Here is a 25,922-nt window from a genome sequence, read left to right on the forward strand (position 1 = left end):
AGAGACATCAACAGCTCTAGTGGAATGAACTCTGATAGGAAAGTGAGGAACCCTTTCCTTAGGGATGTAAGACCTAATAATAAGTTGTCTGATCAACTTGGCAATGGCAAAGCAGAATGCCCTCTATGAGGACTGCCAGGCAGTACAAAAAGGGATTTACGAACACTTACCAACAGATGCTATGGCTGCCAAGTAGACCCTGACAACTCTAACCACAGGTATACCCAGTGTAAGGGTATTTCCTTGTCATGCTTTGGAGCAGGACAGAGGTAAGATGGGAATGTGGAGATAGCCAGTTTCTGCATCTACTGATGGCAGAAACACCCCTTGTCAAAAAAAATTATTGATAGATCTCATGGATTCCATCCAGAATTTTGATACACAAAGAAATCTGTTTAGAGATTTTAAGTCTAGAAATGGACAGATGCCCCCATTTGAATTTGGGGTCAGGAATAGGTTTAAATAGAAACCTTGAAACCGTTATTCAACTGTCACAACCACTCCTTATTCAACTGTCACAACCACTCCATGTGCCTGTAGTTGGAGCAAGGCAGTCATTAAAGCTGCCTTCTTTTGGTCTAAAGCTGGCAGATTGAAAGATAAAAATCAAAGAGGGGACAGAGATAGAAACTCTATTTTGAACCCCTTTGAAATGAAAGATTGGGCCCAGAGATCCAGGACATCTATTATCCAGACTGGTTGCAAATGCCAACAGTCTTCCCCCAGGGAAGTGGGGATGGCCCTTCATTGTGGAGAGGGTTTTTGAACAGGCTTGATGAACTTAGGAGTCCAGAGCTTGTGACAAAAGTAAGTGTTAAGCCTTGGTTTTGAGGTTGATGTCTGGACAGAGCAAAAAGGTTCCTTTCGCTTTGCAGAAGTAGTAGCCCTAGGAGTAGGAGACTTTGGCTTTTTCTTGTTGGGTAGCAGTACCTTTTCCCCAGTGACTTCCTTGATTAATTTATCAAGGAATTCCCCAAGCAGGTGTTTAACATCAAAAGGTATATGTAGAAAATTCTTCTTACAAGCAAGTTCAGCAGACTAAGCTTTTAGCCCTAAAGTCCTGCACAAACGGTCAGAGATAAGGGATAGAGACTTGGTGAATTACATTCTCTAGAATAGAAAAGAATAAGGCTTAGGGCTTCTGCTGAAATTGTTCTAAGACAGCAGGGTTATCAAAGACAGGTCACTGATCTTTGTTCTTAAAGTTTGTCCAGCCGTGATCACCGGAGGTAATCGAGAGACACAGAGAGATGTGAATAGCTGCGACCGCCGGCGATCTGTCGTTATAGTGAATGGCAATAATAATAAGTAATATAATCAGCGCAAACCGTATGTGAAAATAAAGTGAATTAATAAATAAACACGCAAGGCCGCATGCAATCAGTGCAATACACAAAACACCAATGGATAAAAGTACATAAATATTGCTGCGCCAAGTGAAAATTAATAAAAATTGTGCATATTCAAAATAAACAATATTAAACTTATTAAAAGCAAATCAATGCAGATAATAGGTGCAATAAAGTGCAAAAAAGTCCCAATATCAGTGATCAGGTGAATATTGAATAATAAAACCCAAGGATCAGTGAATAAATAACTAAACATCAATTCAAAAAGATCTTAATCTTCATCTGTGTTCTGTAATTAAAGTGCCACAGTGCTCCACACTCCACACATGTGCTCCTGGTGACTGGTGCCAAAATAGCAGCTCACCTCAAGGGTAGACTCCGAAGAGTCATACACGCATAGATATCGTTTAGATTGTTTAGATCAGCAGCCTATTTGCTCCACTCCTTCCTCTTGAACTGCCCTCCGAGTGCGATGTGAATCACAGCAGGACTCAGCAGAAAAATAAAGGGGAGATAGGATCTAATGCTCTCAATTTTAAATGCTTTTATTGAAAAATCATACAGACAAATGAACTCACATTCTCTTGCGCTTAAGCAGTGCGGGCTGGAAACGGCAGACAGATCGTAGTGACAGGACTTCCTGGGAACAGACGTGCTGTGAGTAGGCTCCTCCCCCCGTAGCGTTACGTCGAATGACTTAGTCAGCGGGGCCTGCTGACGAAGTCATTCGACGTAACGCGTATGGGGGGAGGAGCCTACTCACAGCACGTCTGTTCCCAGGAAGTCCTGTCACTACGATCTGTCTGCCGTTTCCAGCCCGCACTGCTTAAGTGCAAGAGAATGTGAGTTAATTTGTCTCTATGATTTTTCAATAAAAGCATTTAAAACTGAGAGCATTATATCCTATCTCCCCTTTATTTTTCTGCTGAGTCCTGCTGTGATTCCCATCGCACTCAGAGGACAGTTAAAGAGGAAGGAGTGGAGCAAATAGGCTGCTGATCTAAACAATCTAAACGATATCTATGCGTGTATGACTCTTCGGAGTCTACCCTTGAGGTGAGCTGCTATTTTGGCACCAGTCACCAGGAGCACATGTGTGGAGTGTGGAGCACTGTGGCACTTTAATTATTGAACACAGATGAAGATTAAGATCTTTTTGAATTGATGTTTAGTTATTTATTCACTGATACTTGGGTTTTATTATTCAATATTCACCTGATCACTAATATTGGGACTTTTTGCACTTTTTTGCACCTATTATCTGCATTGATTTGCTTTTAATAAGTTTAATATTGTTTATTTTGAATATGCACAATTTTTATTAATTTTCACTTGGCGCAGCAATATTTATGTACTGTTATAGTGAATGGGGCTGGCGGCTGCACCTAGCTGCTCAGAGCTGCAGCAGGAATCTCTAATTCCTGCATCTACAATTTGCACCAGCCTGTGAATGTGGACTTGAGTCAGATGAGGCGAGAGGTGTCATAATATGACTATGCTGTAGGACAAGAGAACAACAATCACCCTGTGTGGCGCTTTGAGAAACATTACATACAAAATTACAGGGGTTACAACAATAAAGTAAATACCTTCAGAACCACAAAGTGTGCTATGCACTAAAGATTGTGTTATCAAAATAATTCCAGCAACTGGTGTTCCCATACAGGGAAAACCTATCTTACCTTATCCATGACACTGGGCATACTCTGCCCAGTCTTGGCCTGTCAAGGTGAACATACCCCTGGAGGGGTCTTCAGGGTCTGATAATCACAGAAAAGAACCAAGGCCTGGACTCTGTAGAGCAACCTGTGGATTACCACATGTTGCACTTTGTGAGCGCCTAACGTAGGATCCAGTGCTCAAACCAAACAGTAGAGGCCAGCCCCACATAGTGGCACAATGAGGATTACCAATCTGGAAACTGCTAGATTGTCCAGGGCATTAAACAGTCAGATCTAGATGGAACCATCTGATGGAACCATCAGAGAATGGTTTAGAAAGAAAAATACTTCTCCATAGGAGAACAATTCAAATTCTTAACCCCTTCCTACTGCCACCACCTGGCCCTTTAAGAGGTTCTAAATGCTGAGATGTGGAGGCAGGCACTCAGATCATGTGACCACTGTGACTGGCAGTCACAGTTGTCACATGATCGGAAAGTTCCAGATCACAAGTATGCATCAGAGCTTTCCGGTACCTTACATAGTTACATAGTTAGTGAGGTTGAAAAAGACACCAGTCCATCCAATTCAACCTATGATGTGTGTGTGTTTGCTATTAACAGTACATTGTATACATCTGTATGTTGTGGTCTTTAAGGTGCCTATCTAAAAGTTTTTTGAAACTATCGATGCTCCCCGCTGATACCACTGCTTGTGGAAGAGAATTCCACATCCTTACTGCTCTGACAGTAAAGAACCCTTTATGCAGTTTAAGGTTAAACTGCTTTTCTTCACGTTTTAGTGAGTGGCCCCGTGTCTTATTGAATTCCCTTTCTCTGAAACATTTGTTCCCTATGTTAGGGTCACCAGTTCGGCATTTGTACATTGATATCATATGCCCTCTCAAGTGTCTCTTCTCCAGAGAGAATAATTTCAATGCTTGTAGTCTTTCCTCATAGCTGATGTCCTCCATTCCCCTAATTATCTTTGTTGCCCTTCTCTGGGCTCTCTCTAATTCCAGCACATCCTTTCTGAGGACCGGTGCCCAGAGCTGGACAGCATACTCAAAATGTGGCCGGACCAGAGTCTTGTAGAGTGGGAGAATAATCGTTTTATCTCTGGAGTGAATCCCCTTTTTTATATATGCCAGTATTCTGTTGGCCTTGCTTTCAGCAGCTTGGCATTGCTTGCCATTGCCAAGCCTGTTGTCTACTCGGACCCCTAGGTCCTTTTCTATCTTCGATTCACCCAGAGGTTCACCCCCTAGCGAGTAACTTGCGTTTGTATTTCTGACACACATTACCTTACATTTTTCAACATTAAATCTCACCTGCCATGTAGTTGCCCACCCCATTATTTTGTTCAGATCTGCTTGTAAGGTTACCACGTCATGTATAGAAGATATTTGCCTGCTTAGCTTAGTATCGTCCGCAAATACTGAGATTGTGCTGGTCCTCTAAATCGTTTATGAATAAATTAAACAGGATTTGTTCCAGGACAGATCCTTGGGGGACTCCACTTTCCACACCTGACCGATCCGAATACTCCCCATTTATCACCACCTTCTGGACTCGCCCCTGGAGCCAGATTTCAATCCAGGTACTCATCCTATGGTCCATACCTACGTACCTCAGTTTGTACAGTAAACGTTTGTGGGGAACTGTATCAAATGCCTTTGCAAAGTCCAGATACACCACATCCACAGGCCTTCCCTTATCTAGATGACAGATTACTTCTTCATAGAAGGTTAATAGATTGGTCTGGCAAGAACGATTCTTCATGAATCCATGCTGATTACTACTAATGATCCAGTTTTCAGTACTAAAGTTTTGTATATAGTCCCTAATTATCCCCTCCAGTATCTTGCAGACTACTGATGTTAGGCTAACCGGCCGGATAGTTTCCCGGGATTTATATCTGCCCTTTTTTAAAGGCCTGTTTGTTACTATGCCGGGTGCATGCAGGAAGTGCGCACTCAGCGCAGTTATATGTTTACATAGGGCCACATACATGCATCCTCTTGGTATTAAAGCCCACCTAGCGAGAGGCTCCATATATGTGTGCGGCCAGCTAGAAGAGGTTAAAGACCTCTAAGGGCAACCTGAGCAAGTTTTTTTTGCCAGTATTCAATCACCTGGAGGTAGCCTGCATATAAAGCATGGTCTAGGACTCTAGGACTACAAGTCTGTACCATTAATATATATGTACTCCCAGCATCTCTTTAAAAAAAAGGAAAAGTATTTAATTAAAAATTAAATTCATATTGCAAGGGAAAACTTTCATTTGGCTTCAAATATGTAGTAGTGAGCTAATCTTCAAATGAGAGTGTTCTAGGGGTATTTTGTATATAGTGTGCATATAGCAAATATATATTTCTGGAAGCATTTTTTTTTTCTTAGCAAAATGTAGGTATTCTTTAAAAATCCAATGGCTTGATTGAATACACAAATTTAAAGCTTTAGCGTTTAAACAAAGATAATGGAATAATTACATCATTACTGGAATAATTAACCATCTTGCTTGCCAGTTTGTCAGACATCTGTTTTGTTATGATGTCAAATTGTTCTGTTTTTTTTTTTTTCTCAGAAGGGACAGTGGGACATATATAGATAATCTTATCTTCTAGTAATAAGAAAAATAAATGGGCAAATATATATTTGAAATATGGCCACATTAAGAAAATAATTATGCACTATTTTTTTTTTTTCTAAAACAAAATATAGAGCACACGTTTTTTTTTTTTTTTTTTATTCACAGAGAAAAGTGACCTGCCAGGAGTTGGAGTGGGAAATGTGTAAATATGATTTTAATTACAAAAAGCTTTGTCAATGGGATCAATTTGAGTGGCTTTATGAACCAATCCCCTGGCACTAAGCCTCTCCAACCAGCAAGAGAGACCCAATTAAAGCTGCTTCTGATGTGTATCTAAAATGACAGGCCACAGCTGTGTTCATTGGCAATTATGTAAGTCAAACAAGATGAGCTGCTTACGATTTACTATCTTTTCAGTGCTCACACACCTGAGAAGTGGCGGTTTTCCTATGCAAGTCTGAACTTTTTTAATATAAATTATACTCCCACGCTAACACAAATGTACCAAAAAGAAAAACTCTGTGCATACCAACAGCAGCTAACACCTGGGTAAAATCACTGCGCAGACCTTGGGGACTCCTTAAAGAGTTCATCTCTTGTGAAAAAAATAAAGGTTCATAAATAAAATAACGGGACATTGTAAAATAAAAGTTTTAAATGAAATAAATAATGAAATTAAAAATGTAAAAGGTGCCTTGTCCTCCCATGCTCACACACAAATAAGCATGCATACGTAACTCCTGCATGGATATGTAAACTCTGATCGCTTCACACGTGAGCTATTACCACGAATTTCAGAGCGAGAGCAATGATTCTAGAACCAGACCTTCTGTGTAACTCTCAGGCTCCATTCACACCTACGCAGTTTGCTTTTGATCATTTGTGCAATGTTTTTTGCTGTGCATTTTTGTACACACGATTTTACCACGATTTGCATTTTTTTAAGCTTTTTTTTTTGGGCAGATTAAAAAACGCAAAACGCACATTTCTGTAAAATCACATTACATGCTTTTTTGCAGCTTCTCCATTGAAGTCCATTGGTTCAAAAGACTTCCATTGAAGTCTTTTGAACCAACCACTGTTTTGCGTTTAAAAAAGTCCCTGATCCTTTCCAAAAATGCAGTGGCTGAAAAAAACATAGATGTGACTCATAGGAAACCATAGTAATTGAACTGTAGTGCATTTTGCAAAAAGCACCTAAAATGCACAGTTGTGAACCATGCCTAAACTGCTAAAATGTAAAGACTTTTAAAGCTTTGCCTCTTGAAGATTTTTATGTATTATAGTTTGGTACCATTCCAAGGAAATACACAATTTTAAAACATGACAGGTTAGATATCTGTTTACTTGGCATAACAACATCTTTAATATTTTACAAAAAAAAAGTGCGTATTATTTAGTGTTTGTATACACAAAAATACATCAGAGTATATTTTCCAAAAATATTTGCGTTTCAAAAATGGCTGTGCAAATGTTGTGCAATATAAAAAAAAATTGCAACATCCACTATTTTATTCTCCAGGGTCTCTGCTTTCAAAAATATATAATGTTTGGTGGTTCTACATAATTTTCTAGCAACAAAATGCTGATTTTTACTTGTATGACAGAAATGTCAGAATTTGCCTGGGGGTTAAGTGAGTGTGTATCAATGTATATTTCTCACTGTAGTCCACTTTCTTTTCTTTGGCTCCTTTCATGTCATATACCTGGCTAAACCTGCCAGCCTCCCTTCTTCCTTGATGTTATCTGGCCACACCAGGCATGGGACCATATCTGTGTCTGTGTGGTTGGCTTGTGCCCCTGGGCTTGCTGTTCAGACATACAGAACACCAGGCCCATTCACAGTGTGCCCCCAGTCCAGCTCTGCCTTACTGGATTGACAGGCACTCCCAGCCTGAGCCTCAATGTCAAACCACGGCTACTACTTTCTAGTGGTGCTGCTGAGTTTTATTTACAAATGGGGATGACAGACAGTTTCCAGCGATGTGACACTCTTTCTGCAGCAGCTTCACAGTAGATGGAACCATTAGTCAATCACAGCATGTCACTTGCAGTTTCAGCCTATAGGATGATGTATCACAGAAGACACCGCCTTCCTGTATATATATCTCCCTGTATGACATAATAAACTGCAACCCCTGCTATCCAGAAGAGGATCTGAAAACCAGCTGGGACATCAAATGAATGGGCAATAAAACATTATAAAAAGTTAAAAAGGATTTTTTTTAAAGTTAATGCTAGAATGGTCACTAAATGATATGTCATTTTTACCATGAGAATTAGTAGTTATGTGTTCACATACAGTACACCAATCAACCATACCATTATGACCACTGACAGGTAATGTCAATAACACTAATTATTTTGTGACACTAGCATCTGAAAGTGGGTGGGAAATATTAGGTAGCAAGTAAGCATGTTGTTCCTGAAGTTTATGCATTGAAAGCAGTAACAATGGGCAAGCGTAAGGATTTGAGTGACTTTGCAAGTGCAAAATTGTAATAGCTAGACAACTGGTCAGAGCAACTCTTGTGGGATTTTCCCAGCCTGCAATGGTCAGGACCTACAATAAGTGGTACAAGGAAGAAAAACAGGTGAACCGGCGACAGTGTGCGACCAAGGGTCATTGAGGCACATTGGGAATGACAGCTTGCCCGGTAGTCAAATCCAACAGAAGAGCTAATGTCACTCAAATTACTGAAAAAGTTAATGCTGGTTACGATAAAAAATATTATTATTATACAGGATTTATTTAGCACTAACAGTTTACACAGTGCTTGACAACATGAGGGCAGACAGTACAGTTACAATACAATTCAATACAGGAGGAATCAGGGGGCTGTCAGAACAAACAATGTGTATCCGTAGACTGGTCAAGGTGCCCATGCTGAATCGTGTCCTGTGCCAAAGGTGCCTACAATGGGCATGTGATTATCAGACCTGGACCACAGAACAATAAAGAAGGTGGTCTGGTCTATTGAATCTCATTTTCTTTTACACCATGTGGATGGTCTAGTGCGTGTGTGTCGCTTACCTGGAGAAGAGATGGTACCAGGCTGCACTATGGAAAGAAGGCAATGTTCTGCTGGGAAACCTTGGGTCCTGCCGTTCATATGGATATAACTTTGGAGTCTATGAAGCAACAGGTCAGGGTGTTTTGGTGGAAAAAGGGGACCTACTATATATTAGGTGGGTGATCATGTTATGGCTGATTGGTGTATACTTTATGTATCCCTGCTTGTTAATGTATGCAAGCAAAAAGCAGAAGATCTTATGCAAATACAGATTTTGTCAATAATTCTTAAAATTTCTTTTAACAGCAATAGGAAGATTACCCCCCCCCCCCCCCCCAATTTCTGTGACTACAACACCAATACATTTTCCAAATGTCATTTTTACAGCAAAACACCAAAGGCCATAAAAGCCTAATAGGCATTTCAACCCTTCCCTACTCAATCAAAACAAAACATTTCGGTCAGGTTTAGGTTTTAGGCACAGTATTACTATAATATCAGCTAAGCATAACTTAAATGGCACAAAATACCTATGTGTGTACAGTTGATGACCACCCCTTTAATGGACATGCATAAGTAATAAAATAGGCACGGAGTATATTTAAATATATGTCCCTGGGACATACTGCTTTTACTTAACCACTTCCCGACCGCTGTATGTACATATACGTCCTCTATGGGAAGCAGTGATACCAGGATCACTTCACAATCACTTCTACAGAGCGAAGAAGGGGGCCCCCCTCCTGTCACCGATCTCGTTTTGATCAGGTGCTATTGAAGGGATAGGAGAAATCTTGGATCTAATAGTCCCCATATTGCTGTCAATGAACAATTACTTAAATAGGTGCACAATTTACAAAGCTTTTCAATCCTATTATGACTAATATATGTGAGCATTAATAAAGTAATTAATTATAAGAGGATGAATGTTTGTATGCATGATCCTAATTCTTAAGTTACCTGTTACCTAACCTTTGGAGCCAAAAACCTACTTCTGCCTATTCTTATATCTGGTTAAGCTGGCTATAGATGGTTCAGATCTTGGCAGGTTAATCAATCGACTTGGGTACAATCAGCATATAGCCGCTACCAATAATCACTGTATTCTCCTGACAGGGACAGCTCCCCGCGTCCCCCAGTCAGGAGAACACAATAGCTCTGCAGGAGGAATTCCCCCATCAACACTAACTGGGGGAATCCCACGTTTGCAGGAAAGAAAATCACATCACCTATGGCCTGCCTAAAAGTTTAGCCAAAGCTGGGCAAATATCTTTACAGAGTACAGAACACAGGAGATCTATTTACAAAAGTGTTGGAACCTCATGCACTCCACCAGGTTACTCAGCCATAGCCTTCGGCTCTTCAGTCCTCTTTTTAGGAGCCAATCCATGTGTGACAGGAATAGAGACTAGGCACAAGAAAATTGGCCATCAAGTTAAAAAATATTTACGATAAAAATAGTCATTCTACTAGTTGAAAAGCTTGTTAGTCATGTTTGCTACCTAAACAGTGCAATGTATTAACCACTCGCCGACCTGTCACGTTGACCGTACTGCGGCAAAGTGGCTCAATTCCGTCCAGCGACGTAGACCTACGTCGCTGGACTCCTCCCCCTGTAGGCGGCGCACCCGCTGTTTTCAGTCACAGCGGAAGTCGGGCCAGGGGAGGAGCGGTGGTGATAGTCGCTGCTCTTCCCCGATCGTCGGGGAATCGAGTTTGGAGATCCGCCCGCTTGTGTAAACAGAGCGGGCGGATCTCCTAAGTGACAAGGAGTGACAGATTGCAGTGTTCAGCATAGCTGAACATGCGATCTGTCCTTGTGTCACTCAGTCACCTCCCCCCCACACACGTTAGTAAGCACCAGACATACATTAACCCCTCCCTCTCCAATAAAATTAACCCCTTCCAGTGTCATTTTTACAGTAACAGTGCATATTTATAGCAATGTCAGTCAAGGGTCCGATCTGTCCACCGCAATGTCGCAGTCCTGCAAAAAAAATCGCAGATCGCCGCCATTACGCGTTAAAAAAAAAAAACACCAAAAATGACAGAAATCTTTCCCTTAGTTAGTAAACGCAATAACTTTTGCGCAAACCAATGAAAATACGCTTATTGTGATTTTTTTTTACCAAACATAGGTAGCAGAAAACAAATTAGCCAAAAATTTAAAAAAATTTTGATTTTTAAATTTTTTTGGGGGGGGAATTTCATATAAAAAAAATGTTAAAAATATTGTTATTTTTTCAAAATAAACGCTCTTTTTTTGTTTATAGCGCAAAAAGTAAAAATCGCAAAGGTGATCAAATACCACCAAAAGAAAGCTCTGTTTGTGGGAAAAAAAGGACGTAATTTTGTTTGGGTATGGCGTCGTGCGACCGCGCAATTGTCAGTTAAAGTTGCACAGCGCCGAATCGCAAAAAGAGGCCTGGACGTAAGACAGCAAAATCCTCCGGTGGTAAAGTGGTTAAGTCAGGCAGATGTCTCCCTCAAAACAATGGCAAAATACAGTGGTCAATGGTCAATACCAATGGAATGTGCCTTGATTATCTCAGCCAACTTATCAACAGGAAAGTAGAAGAAGGGTTTCCTTCTTTTTTCTTCATAGAAAATCTGCATACAAAAAAACAAATAACCTAATGAACCAAAAGCACTTGTTATCCTCCATAAGGTAAGCTCAATATCATGAAGATATTCAGGGATGAATGAATCAGACCAGGATCAGGCCCCTTAGGAAGAACCAGCACATAGTTAGATCTCTGGGAGGCAAAGCATGTGCTTTTGCTAACAGTTGGATAAAATTATGAGTTTCCTCATAAGCAGATAAAAAGATCATAGCCACGACAAAGTCTTGTGGGATTCTTTTTGTCTTTCTTTTCAGGACAGAGTATAAAAGAGGCCAATAATACGGCCGTACTTCTGTAAAAACTAGGTCAATTCTCCCCTTGGTTCAGCGAGAGTAAATGAGAACTGCGTAAAGTGTGCCTGATCTGTGCTCTTGGAAATCATACAGATTTCTGATTTGCAGGAAGCTGGCAGACAGAAAACTACATCATTATCTGCATACTTCAAAATTGCTTTTTTTTTGTGTGTAAAAATACCATTTAGGACAAAATCGGGCCTTAACAGCAACACTTATTCCAAGAAAGGATTTGAAAAAAAGGTATTGCAATAGACACGCTGTGACTGTTAAAATGTTTATAGTGGAAAAACAGGACTGTTCTAGTGAATGCATTTCATTTAAGGAAGATTGCAAACATCTTTTACAGACATCAAAGCAGAAGTTGCATAAAGCCCAATTCAAGACATAGCCAATGTATTCCTTAATTTGCTTACCAAGTATTTTGGTATGTGGCATTCACTGGCCTGACTGCATCCTTTTAAATTAGGTGGCAGTGTTTACAGTAATCAAACTTAAAGTCTCAGAATAACTAACAAAAATTATATAGCTTGATCAACTTGGCAAATGTCTTCAACTAAGGGAACTATCTACATAGAGTGGCTATAAACATAATGGCTGGCGTCTTGCAAATTAGAGTTCAATTAAAATGCCATAAAACTTATTGCTTTACTTTACTAAAAATAATAACATCTGCTGGGCATATGTCTGAAACAGAGATCTATTCTCTTTTGCCAATTCGAAATGATGCACATCATCGAGTGTGTTCTCTATGAGTAGATTTTTCTTATTCAGTAAGTGTGAATGATCTCATGTGATGGAGGAAAGTTACTATGTGTTGGACGTGTCAAAGTAAACATACCTGTTCTCTCAGATAGCACAGGCGGTCCAGCAGGATCAAGGCCTCAATACATGGTGCCAGAAAAACCTTCAGCTGAAAAGAATAAACATGAAATATTAAGGGACAGTAAAATGTATCTTAAAAAAAAGTTAAGGCCAAGAATAATACTGCATTCACCTCCCATATAGTGCCAGTGCAAATGTTCTGTACATTGAATGATATTTTAACTGTACCAGTTTACAAGCCAATATCTGTAAAAAGGTCACCCCCCCCCCCAAAAAAAAAAAAAAAGTAAAAAAATAAGCGAAGCATTCAATACCTACATATTGGGTTCACAACCTCTAAAGCTAGAAGCAAAATAGGGTTTTGGAGTTTTTTATGGGGTATTTTAATGATTTTTTTTATACAACAGAAGTAACATAAAAATAACACACAAAAGAAGGAATCAAGTAAAGTAGGACAGGTGGCTAGCCAAAGCCTGACATAACAAGGCACAATACTACAGAGCAGCTTGAAATGACTAACAGGAGTTGTGTATGTTAACACATCCCAAGAAAACAATTATTAGAGCCGGTTCACACTGAGGCGATCCGACTTCAGGGGGCGACCTGTGACGTCGCATGCACCGCGACTTCGGCGCGACTTGCAGGGACTTCACATAATGGAAGTCTATGCAAGTCCCTCCCAGGTCGCCCCAAAGTAGAACAGGACCCTTTTTCTAAGTCGGAGCGACTTGTGTCGCTCCTATTAGAACGGGTCCTGTACTACTCAATGGTCCGCGACCGACCGCGACTTGTCAGGGTGACAAGTCGCCTGACAAGTCGCGCTAGTCTGAATGGGCTCTAAAGGTTTCAAATACTAAAAACAAACATGCGGTACAGTGCAGTAGACAACACACACTATGCTCTCACCCCCGAATGACAAAAAGCAAATATATCATTAAAGAAAAAGAAAGACCTTCACAATTTTTCACTAAAGGAGATGACCACACAAAAGAATGTAGCTGGCCATACTTTAGTAAACTTCTTTGGGCATGCTCTTCTCTCATAGATTTTTTATACGTAGGTAGGACAGAGTATACCAGTCGCCAAACTAATGATACAGTAGGTAGAGCAGGGTTCTTCTAATTTTGTATAAAAGGATTCCTGGCATAGAAGAGGAGCAATTGGAACATAGTTCGCCTGTAAGATGGAACAAACCTATTTCAGGATGCGAGAAGACAGACCTCAGGGGTTTTTGCAGCAGGTAATGCAAGGCCATTTTCAAGTAACCAGTGAAATTAAGACCGGAAGGTAGTTACAGTGCTTTGCAAAAGTATTCGGCCCCCTTGAACTTTTCGACCTTTTGCCACATTTCAGGCTTCAAACATAAAGATATAAAACTGTTATTTTTTATTTTTTGTGAAGAATCAACAACAAGTGGGACACAATCATGAAGTGGAACGAAATTTATTGGATATTTCAAATGTTTTTTAACAAATAAAAAAACTGAAAAATTGGGCGTGCAAAATTATTTAGCCCCCTTCAGTTAATACTTTGTAGCGCTACCTTTTGCTGCGATTACAGCTGTAAGTCGCTTGGGGTATGTCTCTATCAGTTTTGCACATCGAGAGACTGAAATTTTTGCCCATTCCTCCTTGCAAAACAGCTCGAGCTCAGTGAGGTTGGATGGAGAGCGTTTGTGAACAGCAGTTTTCAGTTCTTTCCACAGATTCTCGATTGGATTTAGGTCTGGACTTTGACTTGGCCATTCTAACACCTGGATATGTTTATTTATGAACCATTCCATTGTAGATTTTGCTTTATGTTTTGGATTATTGTCTCGTTGGAAGACAAATCTCCGTCCCAGTCTCAGGTCTTTTGCAGACTCCATCAGGTTTTCTTCCAGAATGGTCCTGTATTTGGCTCCATCCATCTTCCCATCAATTTTAACCATCTTCCCTGTCCCTGCTGAAGAAAAGCAGGCCCAAACCATGATGTCTACTTCCAGCCATCTCCTTAAATCATTTCTTTTCTCTCTCAATGAATTATGTTCTTTATGATACCAGACATCTTCCTTTCGGTTGACACCGATTTTAATTGACAGCCCAGTTGCCCCTACAAAGAAAACTGCTTTGGGTAGGTATATACACTTGAAGACTAGAATAATTGATATATCCCACATCACATGGATTGTTTTTATATCTTGTATACTCTTCCATTCTTGGAATGTTAAAATACAATTTATACCCATATACAGGTAAACATTGTGTACCGAACTTTGGTTGACCCCTGAGGAAGAGTTTCAAAACCCGAAACGCGTAGGGTCCTGTCCGGTTCTTTCTACCAATGATACCCAAGAGTCTTCTGTACGGATACTGGTCTGTCGTTACTTGCAAGTTTTTAAAGTTCGTTATGTCTAGCTTGTTCTAGCCATATATGTTTGTGTAACCAATTTTTTGTTATGTAATAAATTTGATTTTACACGTATAATTTTGCATGTTTGTTCAGTGTTTGAGTGGCATGTAAAATCCCATACCATTGGGGGTATTTCCTTGTTATTTATTTATGAACCATTCCATTGTAGATTTTGCTTTATGTTTTGGATCATTGTCTTGTTGGAAGACAAATCTCAGTCCCAGTCTCAGGTCTTTTGCAGACTCCATCAGGTTTTCTTCCAGAATGGTCCTGTATTTGGCTCCATCCATCTTCCCATCAATTTTAACCATCTTCCCTATTCTTGCTGAAGAAAAGCAGGCCCAAACCATGATGCTGCCACCACCATGTTTGACAGTGGGGATGGTGTGTTCAGGGTAATGAGCCTTGGTTTTTTACGCCAAACATAACGTTTTGCATTGTAGCCAAAAAGTTTGATTTTGGTTTCATCTGACCAGAGCACCTGCTTCCACATGTTTAGTGTGTCTCCCAGGTGGCTTGTGGCAAACTTTAAACTACACTTTTTATGGATATCTTTAAGAAATGGCTTTCTTCTTGCCACTCTTCCATAAAGGCCAAATTTGTGCAGTATATGACTGATTGTTGTCCTATGGAAGAGTCTCCCACCTCAGCTGTAGATCTCTGCAGTTCATCCAGAGTGATCATGGGCCTCTTGGCTGCATCTCTGATCAGTCTTCTCCTTGTATAAGCTGAAAGTTTAGAGGGATAGCCAGGTCTTCGTAGATTTGCAGTGGTCTGATACTCCTTCCATTTCAATATTATCGCTTGCACAGTGCTCCTTGGGATGTTTAAAGCTTGGGAAATCTTTTTGTATCCAAATCCGGCTTTAAACTTCTCCACAACAGTATCTCGGACCTGCCTGGTGTGTTCCTTGTTCTTCATGATGCTCTCTGCGCTTTAAATGGACCTCTGAGACTATCACAGTGCAAGTGAATTTATACGGACTTGATTACACACAGGTGGATTCTATTTATCATCATTATAGTCATTTAGGTCAACATTGGATCATTCAGAGATCCTCACTGAACTTCTGGAGAGAGTTTGCTGCACTGAAAGTAAAGGGGCTGAATAATTTTGCATGCACAATTTTTCAGTTTTTTATTTGTTAACAAAGTTTGAAATGTCCAATAAATTTCGTTCCACTTCATGATTGGGTCCCACTTGTTGTTGATTCTTCACAAAAAATTACAGTTTTCTGTTTGAAGCCTGAAATGTGGCAAAAGGTCGCAAAGTTCAAGGGGGCCGAATACTTTCGCAAGGCACTGTATACAGGGGCAGTGCCAAACCATATGTATAAGATTTGCAGAGGGTTCTTGACATCTGGAACAGCATGTCCCAGTTGTTGGGCACATGGATACTGTTGTTGACAAAATCTTCTCACCTGCATTCTATGCCAAAAGACTCACACCTTCTAGGGAAGTTTTCTTACAGCTGGGAGGACTACTGCTTTGTGTAAGTGATCCTTAAATCTCCCCAACGTGGCTTGCATGGCCGACAGAAGTTTGGTGGAGGGGCTAGGTGAGGCCAAGTGCAGCCAATCATAAATATAGGTAAGTTGGGAGGAGATGCAAAAGAGGTATCAGTTGGGAGAGGCTAATCCACCATCCACAAAGTTTGCTTGTAAAGACGATCTAGCTAATCTGAGATGAGCATTATTCCATATAAAGGAAGATATAATGGAATCAATTCGCTAAAACAGTTTTTTTTGGAAATAAAGAAATAAAAACATATAGGAGCTTGGGTAAATAAATAATTTTTAAATATATTCAGCCAATAAGGTTTAGAGGTAGGGAAGACCAGGTGCGTAGTCTATTTTTGGGAGTATCATTTAGGGACTAGGTTTTCAGTGATAATTTCTGAGGTTTCAAGATTAATAGGTTTGCCATAAACATAACCGTATTTTAGGATCTCCAAAACAATGGCATAGTAACAACTGTGGGGTCCTGTGAAACATTAAAAAATAACATTGTTGCCACATCACAGAAGGTTAAGCACCATTACACATTGCATAATCAAGCAATTACATATTACAGTAAGCTTACAGATAAACTGCAGAAAAAGAATTGTTAAAATACAACTAAACACTTCTGTATGACAGTCTAAACCATCACTAAATCCATTTACGATGTGATGGACAAGCTTCATCAAACAAATTTTCTTTGCCTTTCCTGATTGAGCCAAATCCTCCTTCATTTGTGTCTCATGCTCCCCTTCCCAGACACTGAAGCTCACAATAGAAGGGTTCAGTAACAGAGAAAAACTGGGTTGGACTTGGTTTGACATGCAACATTTTTTCATTATACTATAGTGTTAGCAGGCACAGCCTACATGAGAGCAGCAACTCTGCCCTCAATTCAGGAGCAGTGCAGCATCGCTGCCACACCATCACAGGAAGATGCATTGAATGGCCTTCACTGGCTTTACCTGGATTCCTAGATATAGATAAGAAAATGTTTCTTACCCAATTAAAAAAAAAAAGATGTTTTGGCTTTACATATACACTATATTACCAAAAGTATTGGGACACCTGCCATTCCAAGCACATTAATTTTAATGGCATCCCAGTCTTAGTCCGTAGGCTTAAATATTGAGTGGGCCCTCCCTTTGCAGCTATAACAGATTCAACTCTTCTGGGAAGGCTTAGCAGTGTGCTTATGGGAATGTTTGACCATTCTTCCAGAAGCGTATTTGTAAGGGCAGTTGCTGATAGTAATCAAGAAGGCCAGTAAAGTTCCTTCAACCCAAACTCGGTCATCCATGTCTTTATGGACCTCGTTTGTGCACTGGTGTGCAGTCACATTGGAACAGGAAGGGGCCACCCCCAAACTGTTCTCACAAAGTTGGGAGCATTAAATTGTTTAAAATGTCTTGGGATGCTGACGCCTTAAGATTATCCTTCACTGGAACTAAGGGGCCAAGCCCAACCCCTGAAAAACGACCCCACACCATAATCCCCCTCCACCAAATGATTTGGACAAGTGCACAAACAAGGTCCATAAAGACATGGATGAGCGAGTTTGGGTTGAAGGAACTTTACTGGCCTGCACAGAGTCCTAACCTCAACCCAATAGAACACCTTTGGGATAAATTAGAGCGGGGACTGCGAGCCAGGCTTTCCTGTCCACATCAGTGCCTGACCTCACAAATGCGCTTCTGGAAGAATGGTCAAACATTCCCATAGACACACTCCTAAACCTTGTGGACAGCCTTCCCAGAAGAGCTGAAGTTGTTACAGCTGCAATGGGTGGGCCAACTCAATATTGAACCCTACAGACTAAGGCTGGGATGCCATTAAAGTTCATGTGCGTGTAAAGGCATAAACAGTAACTCACCCTAGCTCCACCGCACTGTGGGAAAATAAAGAGCTAAGTGTCGGTGCTCAGGCTGAACGTCCAAACCAAATGTTATATGAATAAAGCCGGCACACGAAAAGTCTTCTTCCAAGTAAAATGCTTTATTCCAACATGGATAGCGGTGACAACATGACAGATGCTGACGCGTTTCGGCTTTACGCCTTCCTCATAGCATGTACATGTACAATAAAATCAAACTTATATAGTGTGAAAACTGCTCCTAAGACTAGGGGCGGTGCATACTTAATTGCAATTAACATCAATACATAACACCAGGGGAGGGGTGGTGTGTTCAAGTTGGTCAAGGATCAAGGAAGGTGTCCCATAGGAAAACAAACATTAAATGCCAGTCCACACTAATGCGATGACAGACACCGCATTTGTTTTCCTATGGGACACCTTCCTTGATCCTTGACCGACTTGAACACACCACCCCTCCCCTGGTGTTATGTATTGATGTTAATTGCAATTAAGTATGCACCGCCCCTAGTCTTAGGAGCAGTTTTCACACTATATAAGTTTGATTTTATTGTACATGTACATGCTATGAGGAAGGCGTAAAGCCGAAACGCGTCAGCATCTGTCATGTTGTCACCGCTATCCATGTTGGAATAAAGCATTTTACTTGGAAGAAGACTTTTCGTGTGCCGGCTTTATTCATATAACATTTGCGTGTAAAGGCAGGTGTCCCAATACTTTTGGTAATATGGTGTAGTTTAAATTTGTATAGAGCCATTCTTTAGAACTCCCTATTTTTTTAGAATGTGTTAATTGTGCAGGGTTGTTTCCAAATTTTTTATTTATTTAATAGGTTTTAAGACTATGCAGAGCACACAGTTATTTTGTCAGTGCTTTACAACATCTTATCTGTGCAAGTCATAAATGTCAGTAATTACAAAATTAGCAAGATTCTTTCAGACATATTATTGGACATATGCTCAAACCGCTTGTCAAAGCAAAGACATTTTAGATGATTCAGCAAGAAAGTTAACCAAACAGATAAAGAAGAGGTAAGCTAGAAGAAATCGAAAAGATCTCCACTGAACCAAAGTTAAGCATAGTAGTGCCTTCTTGAAACAAAATTTTACTTCATGGTTCACTTGCACTACAGATTCCACAAATGAGGGGATGTGTCCTGATTTTAGGATAGTGGGTGCAACCATGCAAGTCATCTGATTGTACAATCAGATTTTACAGTATATGGCGAGCTTTACAGACTTACAGGGACACACTTTTCTTGTTTAATACTACAGCTCTGCTGTTATGTGTTTGCTCAGCTCCTACATATGCTGCCAAATGAACGATCTATGCTAGATTCCACAAATGATACAAAACAATCAATCACTAGAGGAAGACAATGGCTGGGTATTTAGGGTAAATGAGGCTCACTGACAATGCCTGCATGTAACAACAACAGAGGGAATGGGGGGGGGGGGGGGGGCGGTAGCAATCTCCTGAAGGGAAGGGAAGGGCAGGTGCAGGGTGTGTTAATTAGGTCAGCTGCTGAAGTACTGCCTTCTAACTGTTTTCACTCTTAAATACCAGAACGAATAGCAGGAAGTAATGGCGGGGTTTTCTATAGGAGACACTGGAGGCTGAGGCCATGCCTGCTCTAGAATACTGTATAGAGAAAGCTATTTCTTTTCTGCAGCAGAAGTAAATTAAAGGTATGCTAGTGCATAGCATAGGGAAGCTAGAATTTAGAAAATAAAAAAAAGGTGAAGTTAGCCTTTAAGTAGCTGGTTGACCCAGTCACTTACCTGTCTTGCTCCAGCACTGGTGTCTCTTCTGTCTCTGGTGAACGTGGACAATTACAGGTATTTCCTAGGGCAGGGATCCTCAAACTCTGGCCCTCCAGCTGTTGGGGAACTAGACATCCCATGCGCATTGTAAAACTCTGACATGCACAGACATGACTAGGCATGATGGGAAATGTAGTTCCTGAACCACTAGAGGGCCATAGTTTGAAAACCCCTGCCCTAGGGTGTCAGGGCTGTTTCTCGTGACACGTCACAATCTCCTGCTTCTGTCCACTACAGTCTGTCACTAGTCCCCTTCTGCAGTAAGCTAGTCTTCAGATACTGTCTGCTACAGTCTCTCACTACCTCTATCTCTGGGCTGGGGATAGCTTGCAGCAAAGTCCAAACTCCCGTGTGGGGTTCCTGGTGGAACACCAGCTATTTCCAAGACTCCAGAGTTGAGCTACGGGTCTACATCTTAAGTCCCAGCTGGGAGAACACACATTGATTATTGCTAGCAGCTATAGCCACTGGCAATAATTGCATGAAAAATCTGACAGCCTGGTTGTAACCAAGTTGATTGATCAATCAACTTGAGGTACAATCAGCATGCCCATACATTGTTCAAATTTTGGCTGGTCCCTGCTGAACCAGCTGAGATTTGAATCATCTATTGTTGGCTAAACTCAAGCTCAGTTTCAGCTCACAAATCTGAACAAAATATGGAATTAAATGATTGTTACACAATGTTCAAATACAGTCTGTTTGTGCCACAGCTAATAAGTATCTTAAATGTATACTATACCTAGGTGGGGACATTAGGTGTACTACATACACCCCAAAAAACTTCACTAAAGTATGCAGGGCATAGGAAGCACACCCTGTTCTGCTCCCTCTATTGGCAGAAAATGGCTGTCACTGCCAAGACAGCTGCTGCTATGAGCTTTTAAACTGTGTTTGTAAACATTTCTCAGACGGATAATTTAGAAAAACAAAGTAATATCATTGTTACTTTGTTTTTTCTCTGTGTCATTAATTTGAAGATAATAGGGGTAACTTTGATCTGCATATGATGTCAGTTAAAACCATACAAATAAAACAAGAAGTTATACTTGTTTTCTTTTTTATTTAATGTGTTCCTTTTTAGCCCCTTGTTAAAGGCATGGTAAACACTCCTACTTCCTACATGGCGATTGATTGTTAGTCACCAGCTCTCTGCTCTGCCCTTCCAGAACTTACTGGAGCCCCGGGCTGTGCACAGGCCAGAAGTGGCTGGCTCAGGCTTTCAGTGGCACGATGAGAGACGGTGCCAGCTGTCAGTCAGGCATCTGGGTGGATCCTGACATTATTGTTGGGATCCCTGCAGAGCCTGGACCACCTCTGTGACGTCAGCAGGCTTTAGCCTGCTTTTGGCTGAATCTGGCTGCAGAACTAAGTGCACTTCTGTGACCCACAGAAGTAGGGCCAAAAGAGCTTTGGCCCTACTTCTTCAACGTTTTATTTTTTACATTCAACCCCCTAATACTAATACTGTATAATTACAAAATAACATTTTCTTGTAAACAATACCACATAATGCTGATAACCACACAGTAACACTACCACTATACACAAAATTTGCAGCAAAACCATACTTTAATACCCAACCTATTGTAACAAACATTAAGTATATTTAAAGATAAAACCATTGTGACAATGATTGGTCCCTATGCATGTTAGGATTAAGCTGAGAGGTGGGAGAAGGTTATGTCCAAGTAATGGAAGATGCATCCCATATTTAACATTCACGTTAGAAGCACATTATGGAAATATACATAAAAAGCATTTATAATCCTGAAAATAACAAGCAATGCCAAACAGCCTTACGTATATATTGTTAGGCTCTAAACAGTAATGGGAATTACATCTGTATCTCATACTCCCATCTGTGACTTGAAGAGAAAAGGGATTCTGGCTTCATCTCAAACTTTAAATGCACTAAATGGTCAAACTCAAACACTCACTTAAAAAAAAATATGACTTACACTGCAAGACTAATAAATTCACAAGGCCAGGGTGCTACTCAAATGGTTTTATACCAAACTTGCTTTAAATGTAAGTCATATTCAGAAATTTACTCATGACATTAACGGTCAAAAAATGTGCATTTGGATCCATTTTTTGTACAAACTTACAATGTTTACAGCACTATATAGACTCCAGAGCATGAAGTGTAGACACAGCGCTGTAACTATGATATGCTGTAGGCATTAACTTGTACATAAAGAAGTAGATTAGAAAATCTAATCAGCCAAACAAAAAAAAGTGCAAGCCAAAGCAACTACACAAGTGAAAATATAACTTATTTCAGCAAGTCTGGAATGAAAACTTAATAAAAAGTATATTGCCCCAACATTTCATATTTCTGATATGTGCCTGTTGTAACATGTACTTGTATGAAAAAGTTTCCTGTTCTCTTTGTATTGCTTCCTTTGTGTAAAATCCCTAGTGTTCCTGCCAGTCCCTCTGCTTTCCTAATAAAAACAGACCACACTAAGCAGGAGAACACAGAGCGGTCAGTTTTTTAGCTATGCTGGGAACTCAGTGTGCTCTCCTCCACTGATCAGATATGTCCTGACACCCCTTTCCCTGCACGGACATTCACTGGGAAGCTAAGTTTGCTTCTGCTTCTCCTCCCTTCAGCTCTTATGAAGCTGAACCAGAAGGAATGTGATCACTTGGGAATAAAAGGTATTTATAATGTTTGTTTTTGTATATTTATACAAAAATGTTTTCCCATTCATTTCTATTTTACATGGGTTGTTTTACATGGTGAATGTTTAGGATAAAATGGCATGTAAAGTGATTGTAATGTATTCATTCCTGTAGGTAATAATGTTTAAAAGGATATGTTCACCTTCAGGAGAACTTATGTTGCACGTTCCACCCGTTTTTAGGGTGAAACATGTAGCATGTTCTCGCTCCTGCAGTATGGGGAGAAGTTCCCCGTACCAGCTGTCACTGTTTGAAAAGAAGTTGTGGCTGTTGGCTTATACTTCTCAATGAACTACCACGGCACTGTTGAGCTCTGTGTTAGTTCATTGATTCTTCCTGTCAGTGTGAAACTGCCTGCCCATACATTGGAGTGCTGTATAGCAGTCCTTCATGGCACCAGTGTTCTGCTGATCACTGGTACAATGCTTTCCAGGCTCCTAAAAAAAAAAAAAAAAAATTGTAAATGTACTTTTTTTTTTATCTACTGAAAAACGTGCATTTATTATTTTTTCAACCCCTTCATGCCGACATAACACATATGCGGCCTCACTGCACTGGGTTTTTTTTTACATAGGGCTGCTTATATGCATTTCTCCATTTGTGCTGGGAGCAAGCAGCACAGCACCCTCCCAACACAGTGACCGGGATCTCACTAAGACCCCTGAATCCCGTACTAGTGATCGGGATACAGATCGCCCAGTTCTGGGTCACCTGATCGCTGTGGTAGCCTCTAATTAACTACCATAGTAATCAGTCACTGTGAAGCCCACCCCTGTACATAGAAAAGAATGATGCAATGTATGTTTCTTGTTCCTTGCAGAAAGAAAAAAAAAATTAAATAATTACATAAAAAAAAAAAAAAAATACCTAGACCAAGGTTTAATCTAGGTCAGTGTCAGGGATAGTGTTTGGGTCAAGTAAGGGTAAAGAGTCAAGATCAGGGTCAAAGGTCAGGGTCAGTATATTTTGCACAGTTTTTTTTTTTTTTTAATTAGCATCAGTGTCAGTTAGTGTTGGTGTGTTTTAGGTAGGACAAAGAAAAAAAAAAAGTAAATTGCGCACTATAGCTTCTGGGCTGTACTACGGCTACAAAAAACAAATAACATACACATATGTGGTATCTTTGTTATCATCAGGAGCAGGAGAATTTATTTTGGGTTGTTCTTTGGTGGTAGGTTATGGTAGTACCAAGAAATATACAGCTACGTTTTTTTTTTTTAATTATTTTATTTTTACTATTTTGGGGCAGTTTTCCTTTGATAATAAATAAAATAAAAATATTAGGACATATCCATAACTATTTACTACCAAATAAAAGCCAAATTTGTCCTGAAAAAAAAAAAAAAAAAAAAAAAGGTATAATCCACCTCAATGTACAAAGTAGTTGTGATCATGTGTATGGTTTTACTAACACATGTCAAAGTTGCAAAATTGTGCTTAGGCATTTAGATTTGTTTTACCCTTAGGTGTGAAGGGGTTAAAGTTGAACTTATCCTTTAAAAATAAGTATACTTTCCAATAAAGTACCCTTTGCCAAAGTCCCTCATATTTCAGAGACTAGTTGTACTGCCTAATGTAGACAGAAGATGCAGCCCTCAACAGACCAATGTTTACTTACCTTCGGAAGCAATCATATGCCCCAATGGCCAAACCACTGCCAGTATTTTCTACAGAGATAAATGAGACTGTCTCCTGGGACTGAAGACAATCTCCATGCATATGTATGAACATAACTGTGTGCAGCAGATAACTGTGAAGAATGTAAAAGCTATGGTCACTAGAAAGTTAAAGAAGTTACATACAGGTATTTCTGTATTAGGCTGCAGATCTATGTTCAGGAGACAAAGATATTGCATTCATGTGCCACTTTGTGTTGGTCTATCACATAACATATGTTTTTGGATGTAACATGACAAAATGTGGAAAATTTCAAGAGGAACACAGCTGCAATGTAACAAACATTCACTATTTTATTATATAAACTAATTTTTACCATTGGTATTTCCCAGGGATTACACTGCAAGAGTTATTATTTCTGCGTTATGATAATATAAAGGAATGTATTATTGCTGTTTTAAATGGTTTGCCTTTGCCTGAAGGCACTCTCATGTTTACACAATGAGTCCAAACATGGTGCATTATCCCAAAAGTTCTGTTTTAGAAACTGCTAGGAAAGTTTGGTGTGCCAACAGCAGCAACCAGAGAGTTGGCAAATTGGGCATACATAATTCTGGCAGTATATATATGTTACAATATTATCTTTTTTCAGAATTAGCCTTACTTGAAAAATAAAACAAAAGCTAACATGTTCTACAGACATATAGGGACAGATTTACTAAAACTGGAGTTGCAAAATCTGGTGCAGTTTTGCATGGTAGCCAATCAGCTTCTAGCTTCGGCTTGTTCAATTATGCATTGACAGAAAATACCTGGAAGCTGATTGGTTTCTTTGAACTGCACCAGATTTTGCCCTCTCTGGTTTTAGTAAATCAACCCCATAGGATGCAATCAATGAAGCTGTTAATTAGTTTATCTTCTACATGTTTTACCAAAATATATGAGTCTTATGAGTCTTCAAAGTGTTCCGTTTTATCAGTCTATACAACTTACATCATAAGGTTTATCAAAAGAAATCTGCCTTCCATAGACAACACTTGAATCATTGCTGTTTATTCTGAAATGTTCTTCCTCATCTGGGAGTAATATTCAAATAGACCCCCTAATGCTTACCTGTAAAATTATGCACTATTACATAGAAAGCTTGTCATCCCAATTGTAATAATATTTAGGGCAAAAATGTATTTAAAAATATTACACAATATTAAAACCACAGACAGATAGAAGTATCCTCACACATGCCCTAGGTAGAAGAATTACTTTGGGGTCAATATTTAAGTTTACCTCTAAATCATGAGCTTCATTTTGATGCAATACCTATCTACAGCTCATTGAAGTATTTTGCTGTGTTACAAGCATGCATTTAAGCTTAAATATACAGCACATTCATAAAGTATTCAGACTCCCCTTCAATTGTGCACACTAACGCATTATGATCAGCAAATTTCCCATTCATAATAAAAGATTCGACTGTGCTGAGTTCATAACGTAGCAAATACAGTATTCAGTATTAATCAACTCAATCTTATCCTTTATCATGCATGGGAAATTCAGAGATCATAATGTGCATGTGTGCACTTAAAAATAAAAAATGTACAGAAACCATATATTTCATTAACATTTACACACGCATAACACTTCTCTTGATTTGATACTGCATTTTTGTTTTTT

At 39.8% G+C, this 25,922-nt stretch overlaps 1 protein-coding gene across 2 annotated transcripts in view; it reads right to left on the bottom strand.

The window, feature by feature from the left end:
• The window catches only part of METTL25 (methyltransferase like 25), a 370,840-nt gene that overhangs the window by 2,434 nt on the left and 342,484 nt on the right, over window positions 1–25,922 (bottom strand). For both annotated transcript variants that reach the window (XM_082253366.1, XM_082253365.1), the window contains exon 13: window positions 12,375–12,446. In XM_082253366.1, the coding sequence (XP_082109492.1) occupies window positions 12,375–12,446 (72 nt within the window). The remainder of the gene's footprint in view (window positions 1–12,374; window positions 12,447–25,922) is intronic.

Source organism: Pelophylax lessonae, assembly GCF_965119305.1.
Source record: "Pelophylax lessonae genome assembly, chromosome: 4".
Classification (NCBI taxonomy): domain Eukaryota; kingdom Metazoa; phylum Chordata; class Amphibia; order Anura; family Ranidae; genus Pelophylax; species Pelophylax lessonae.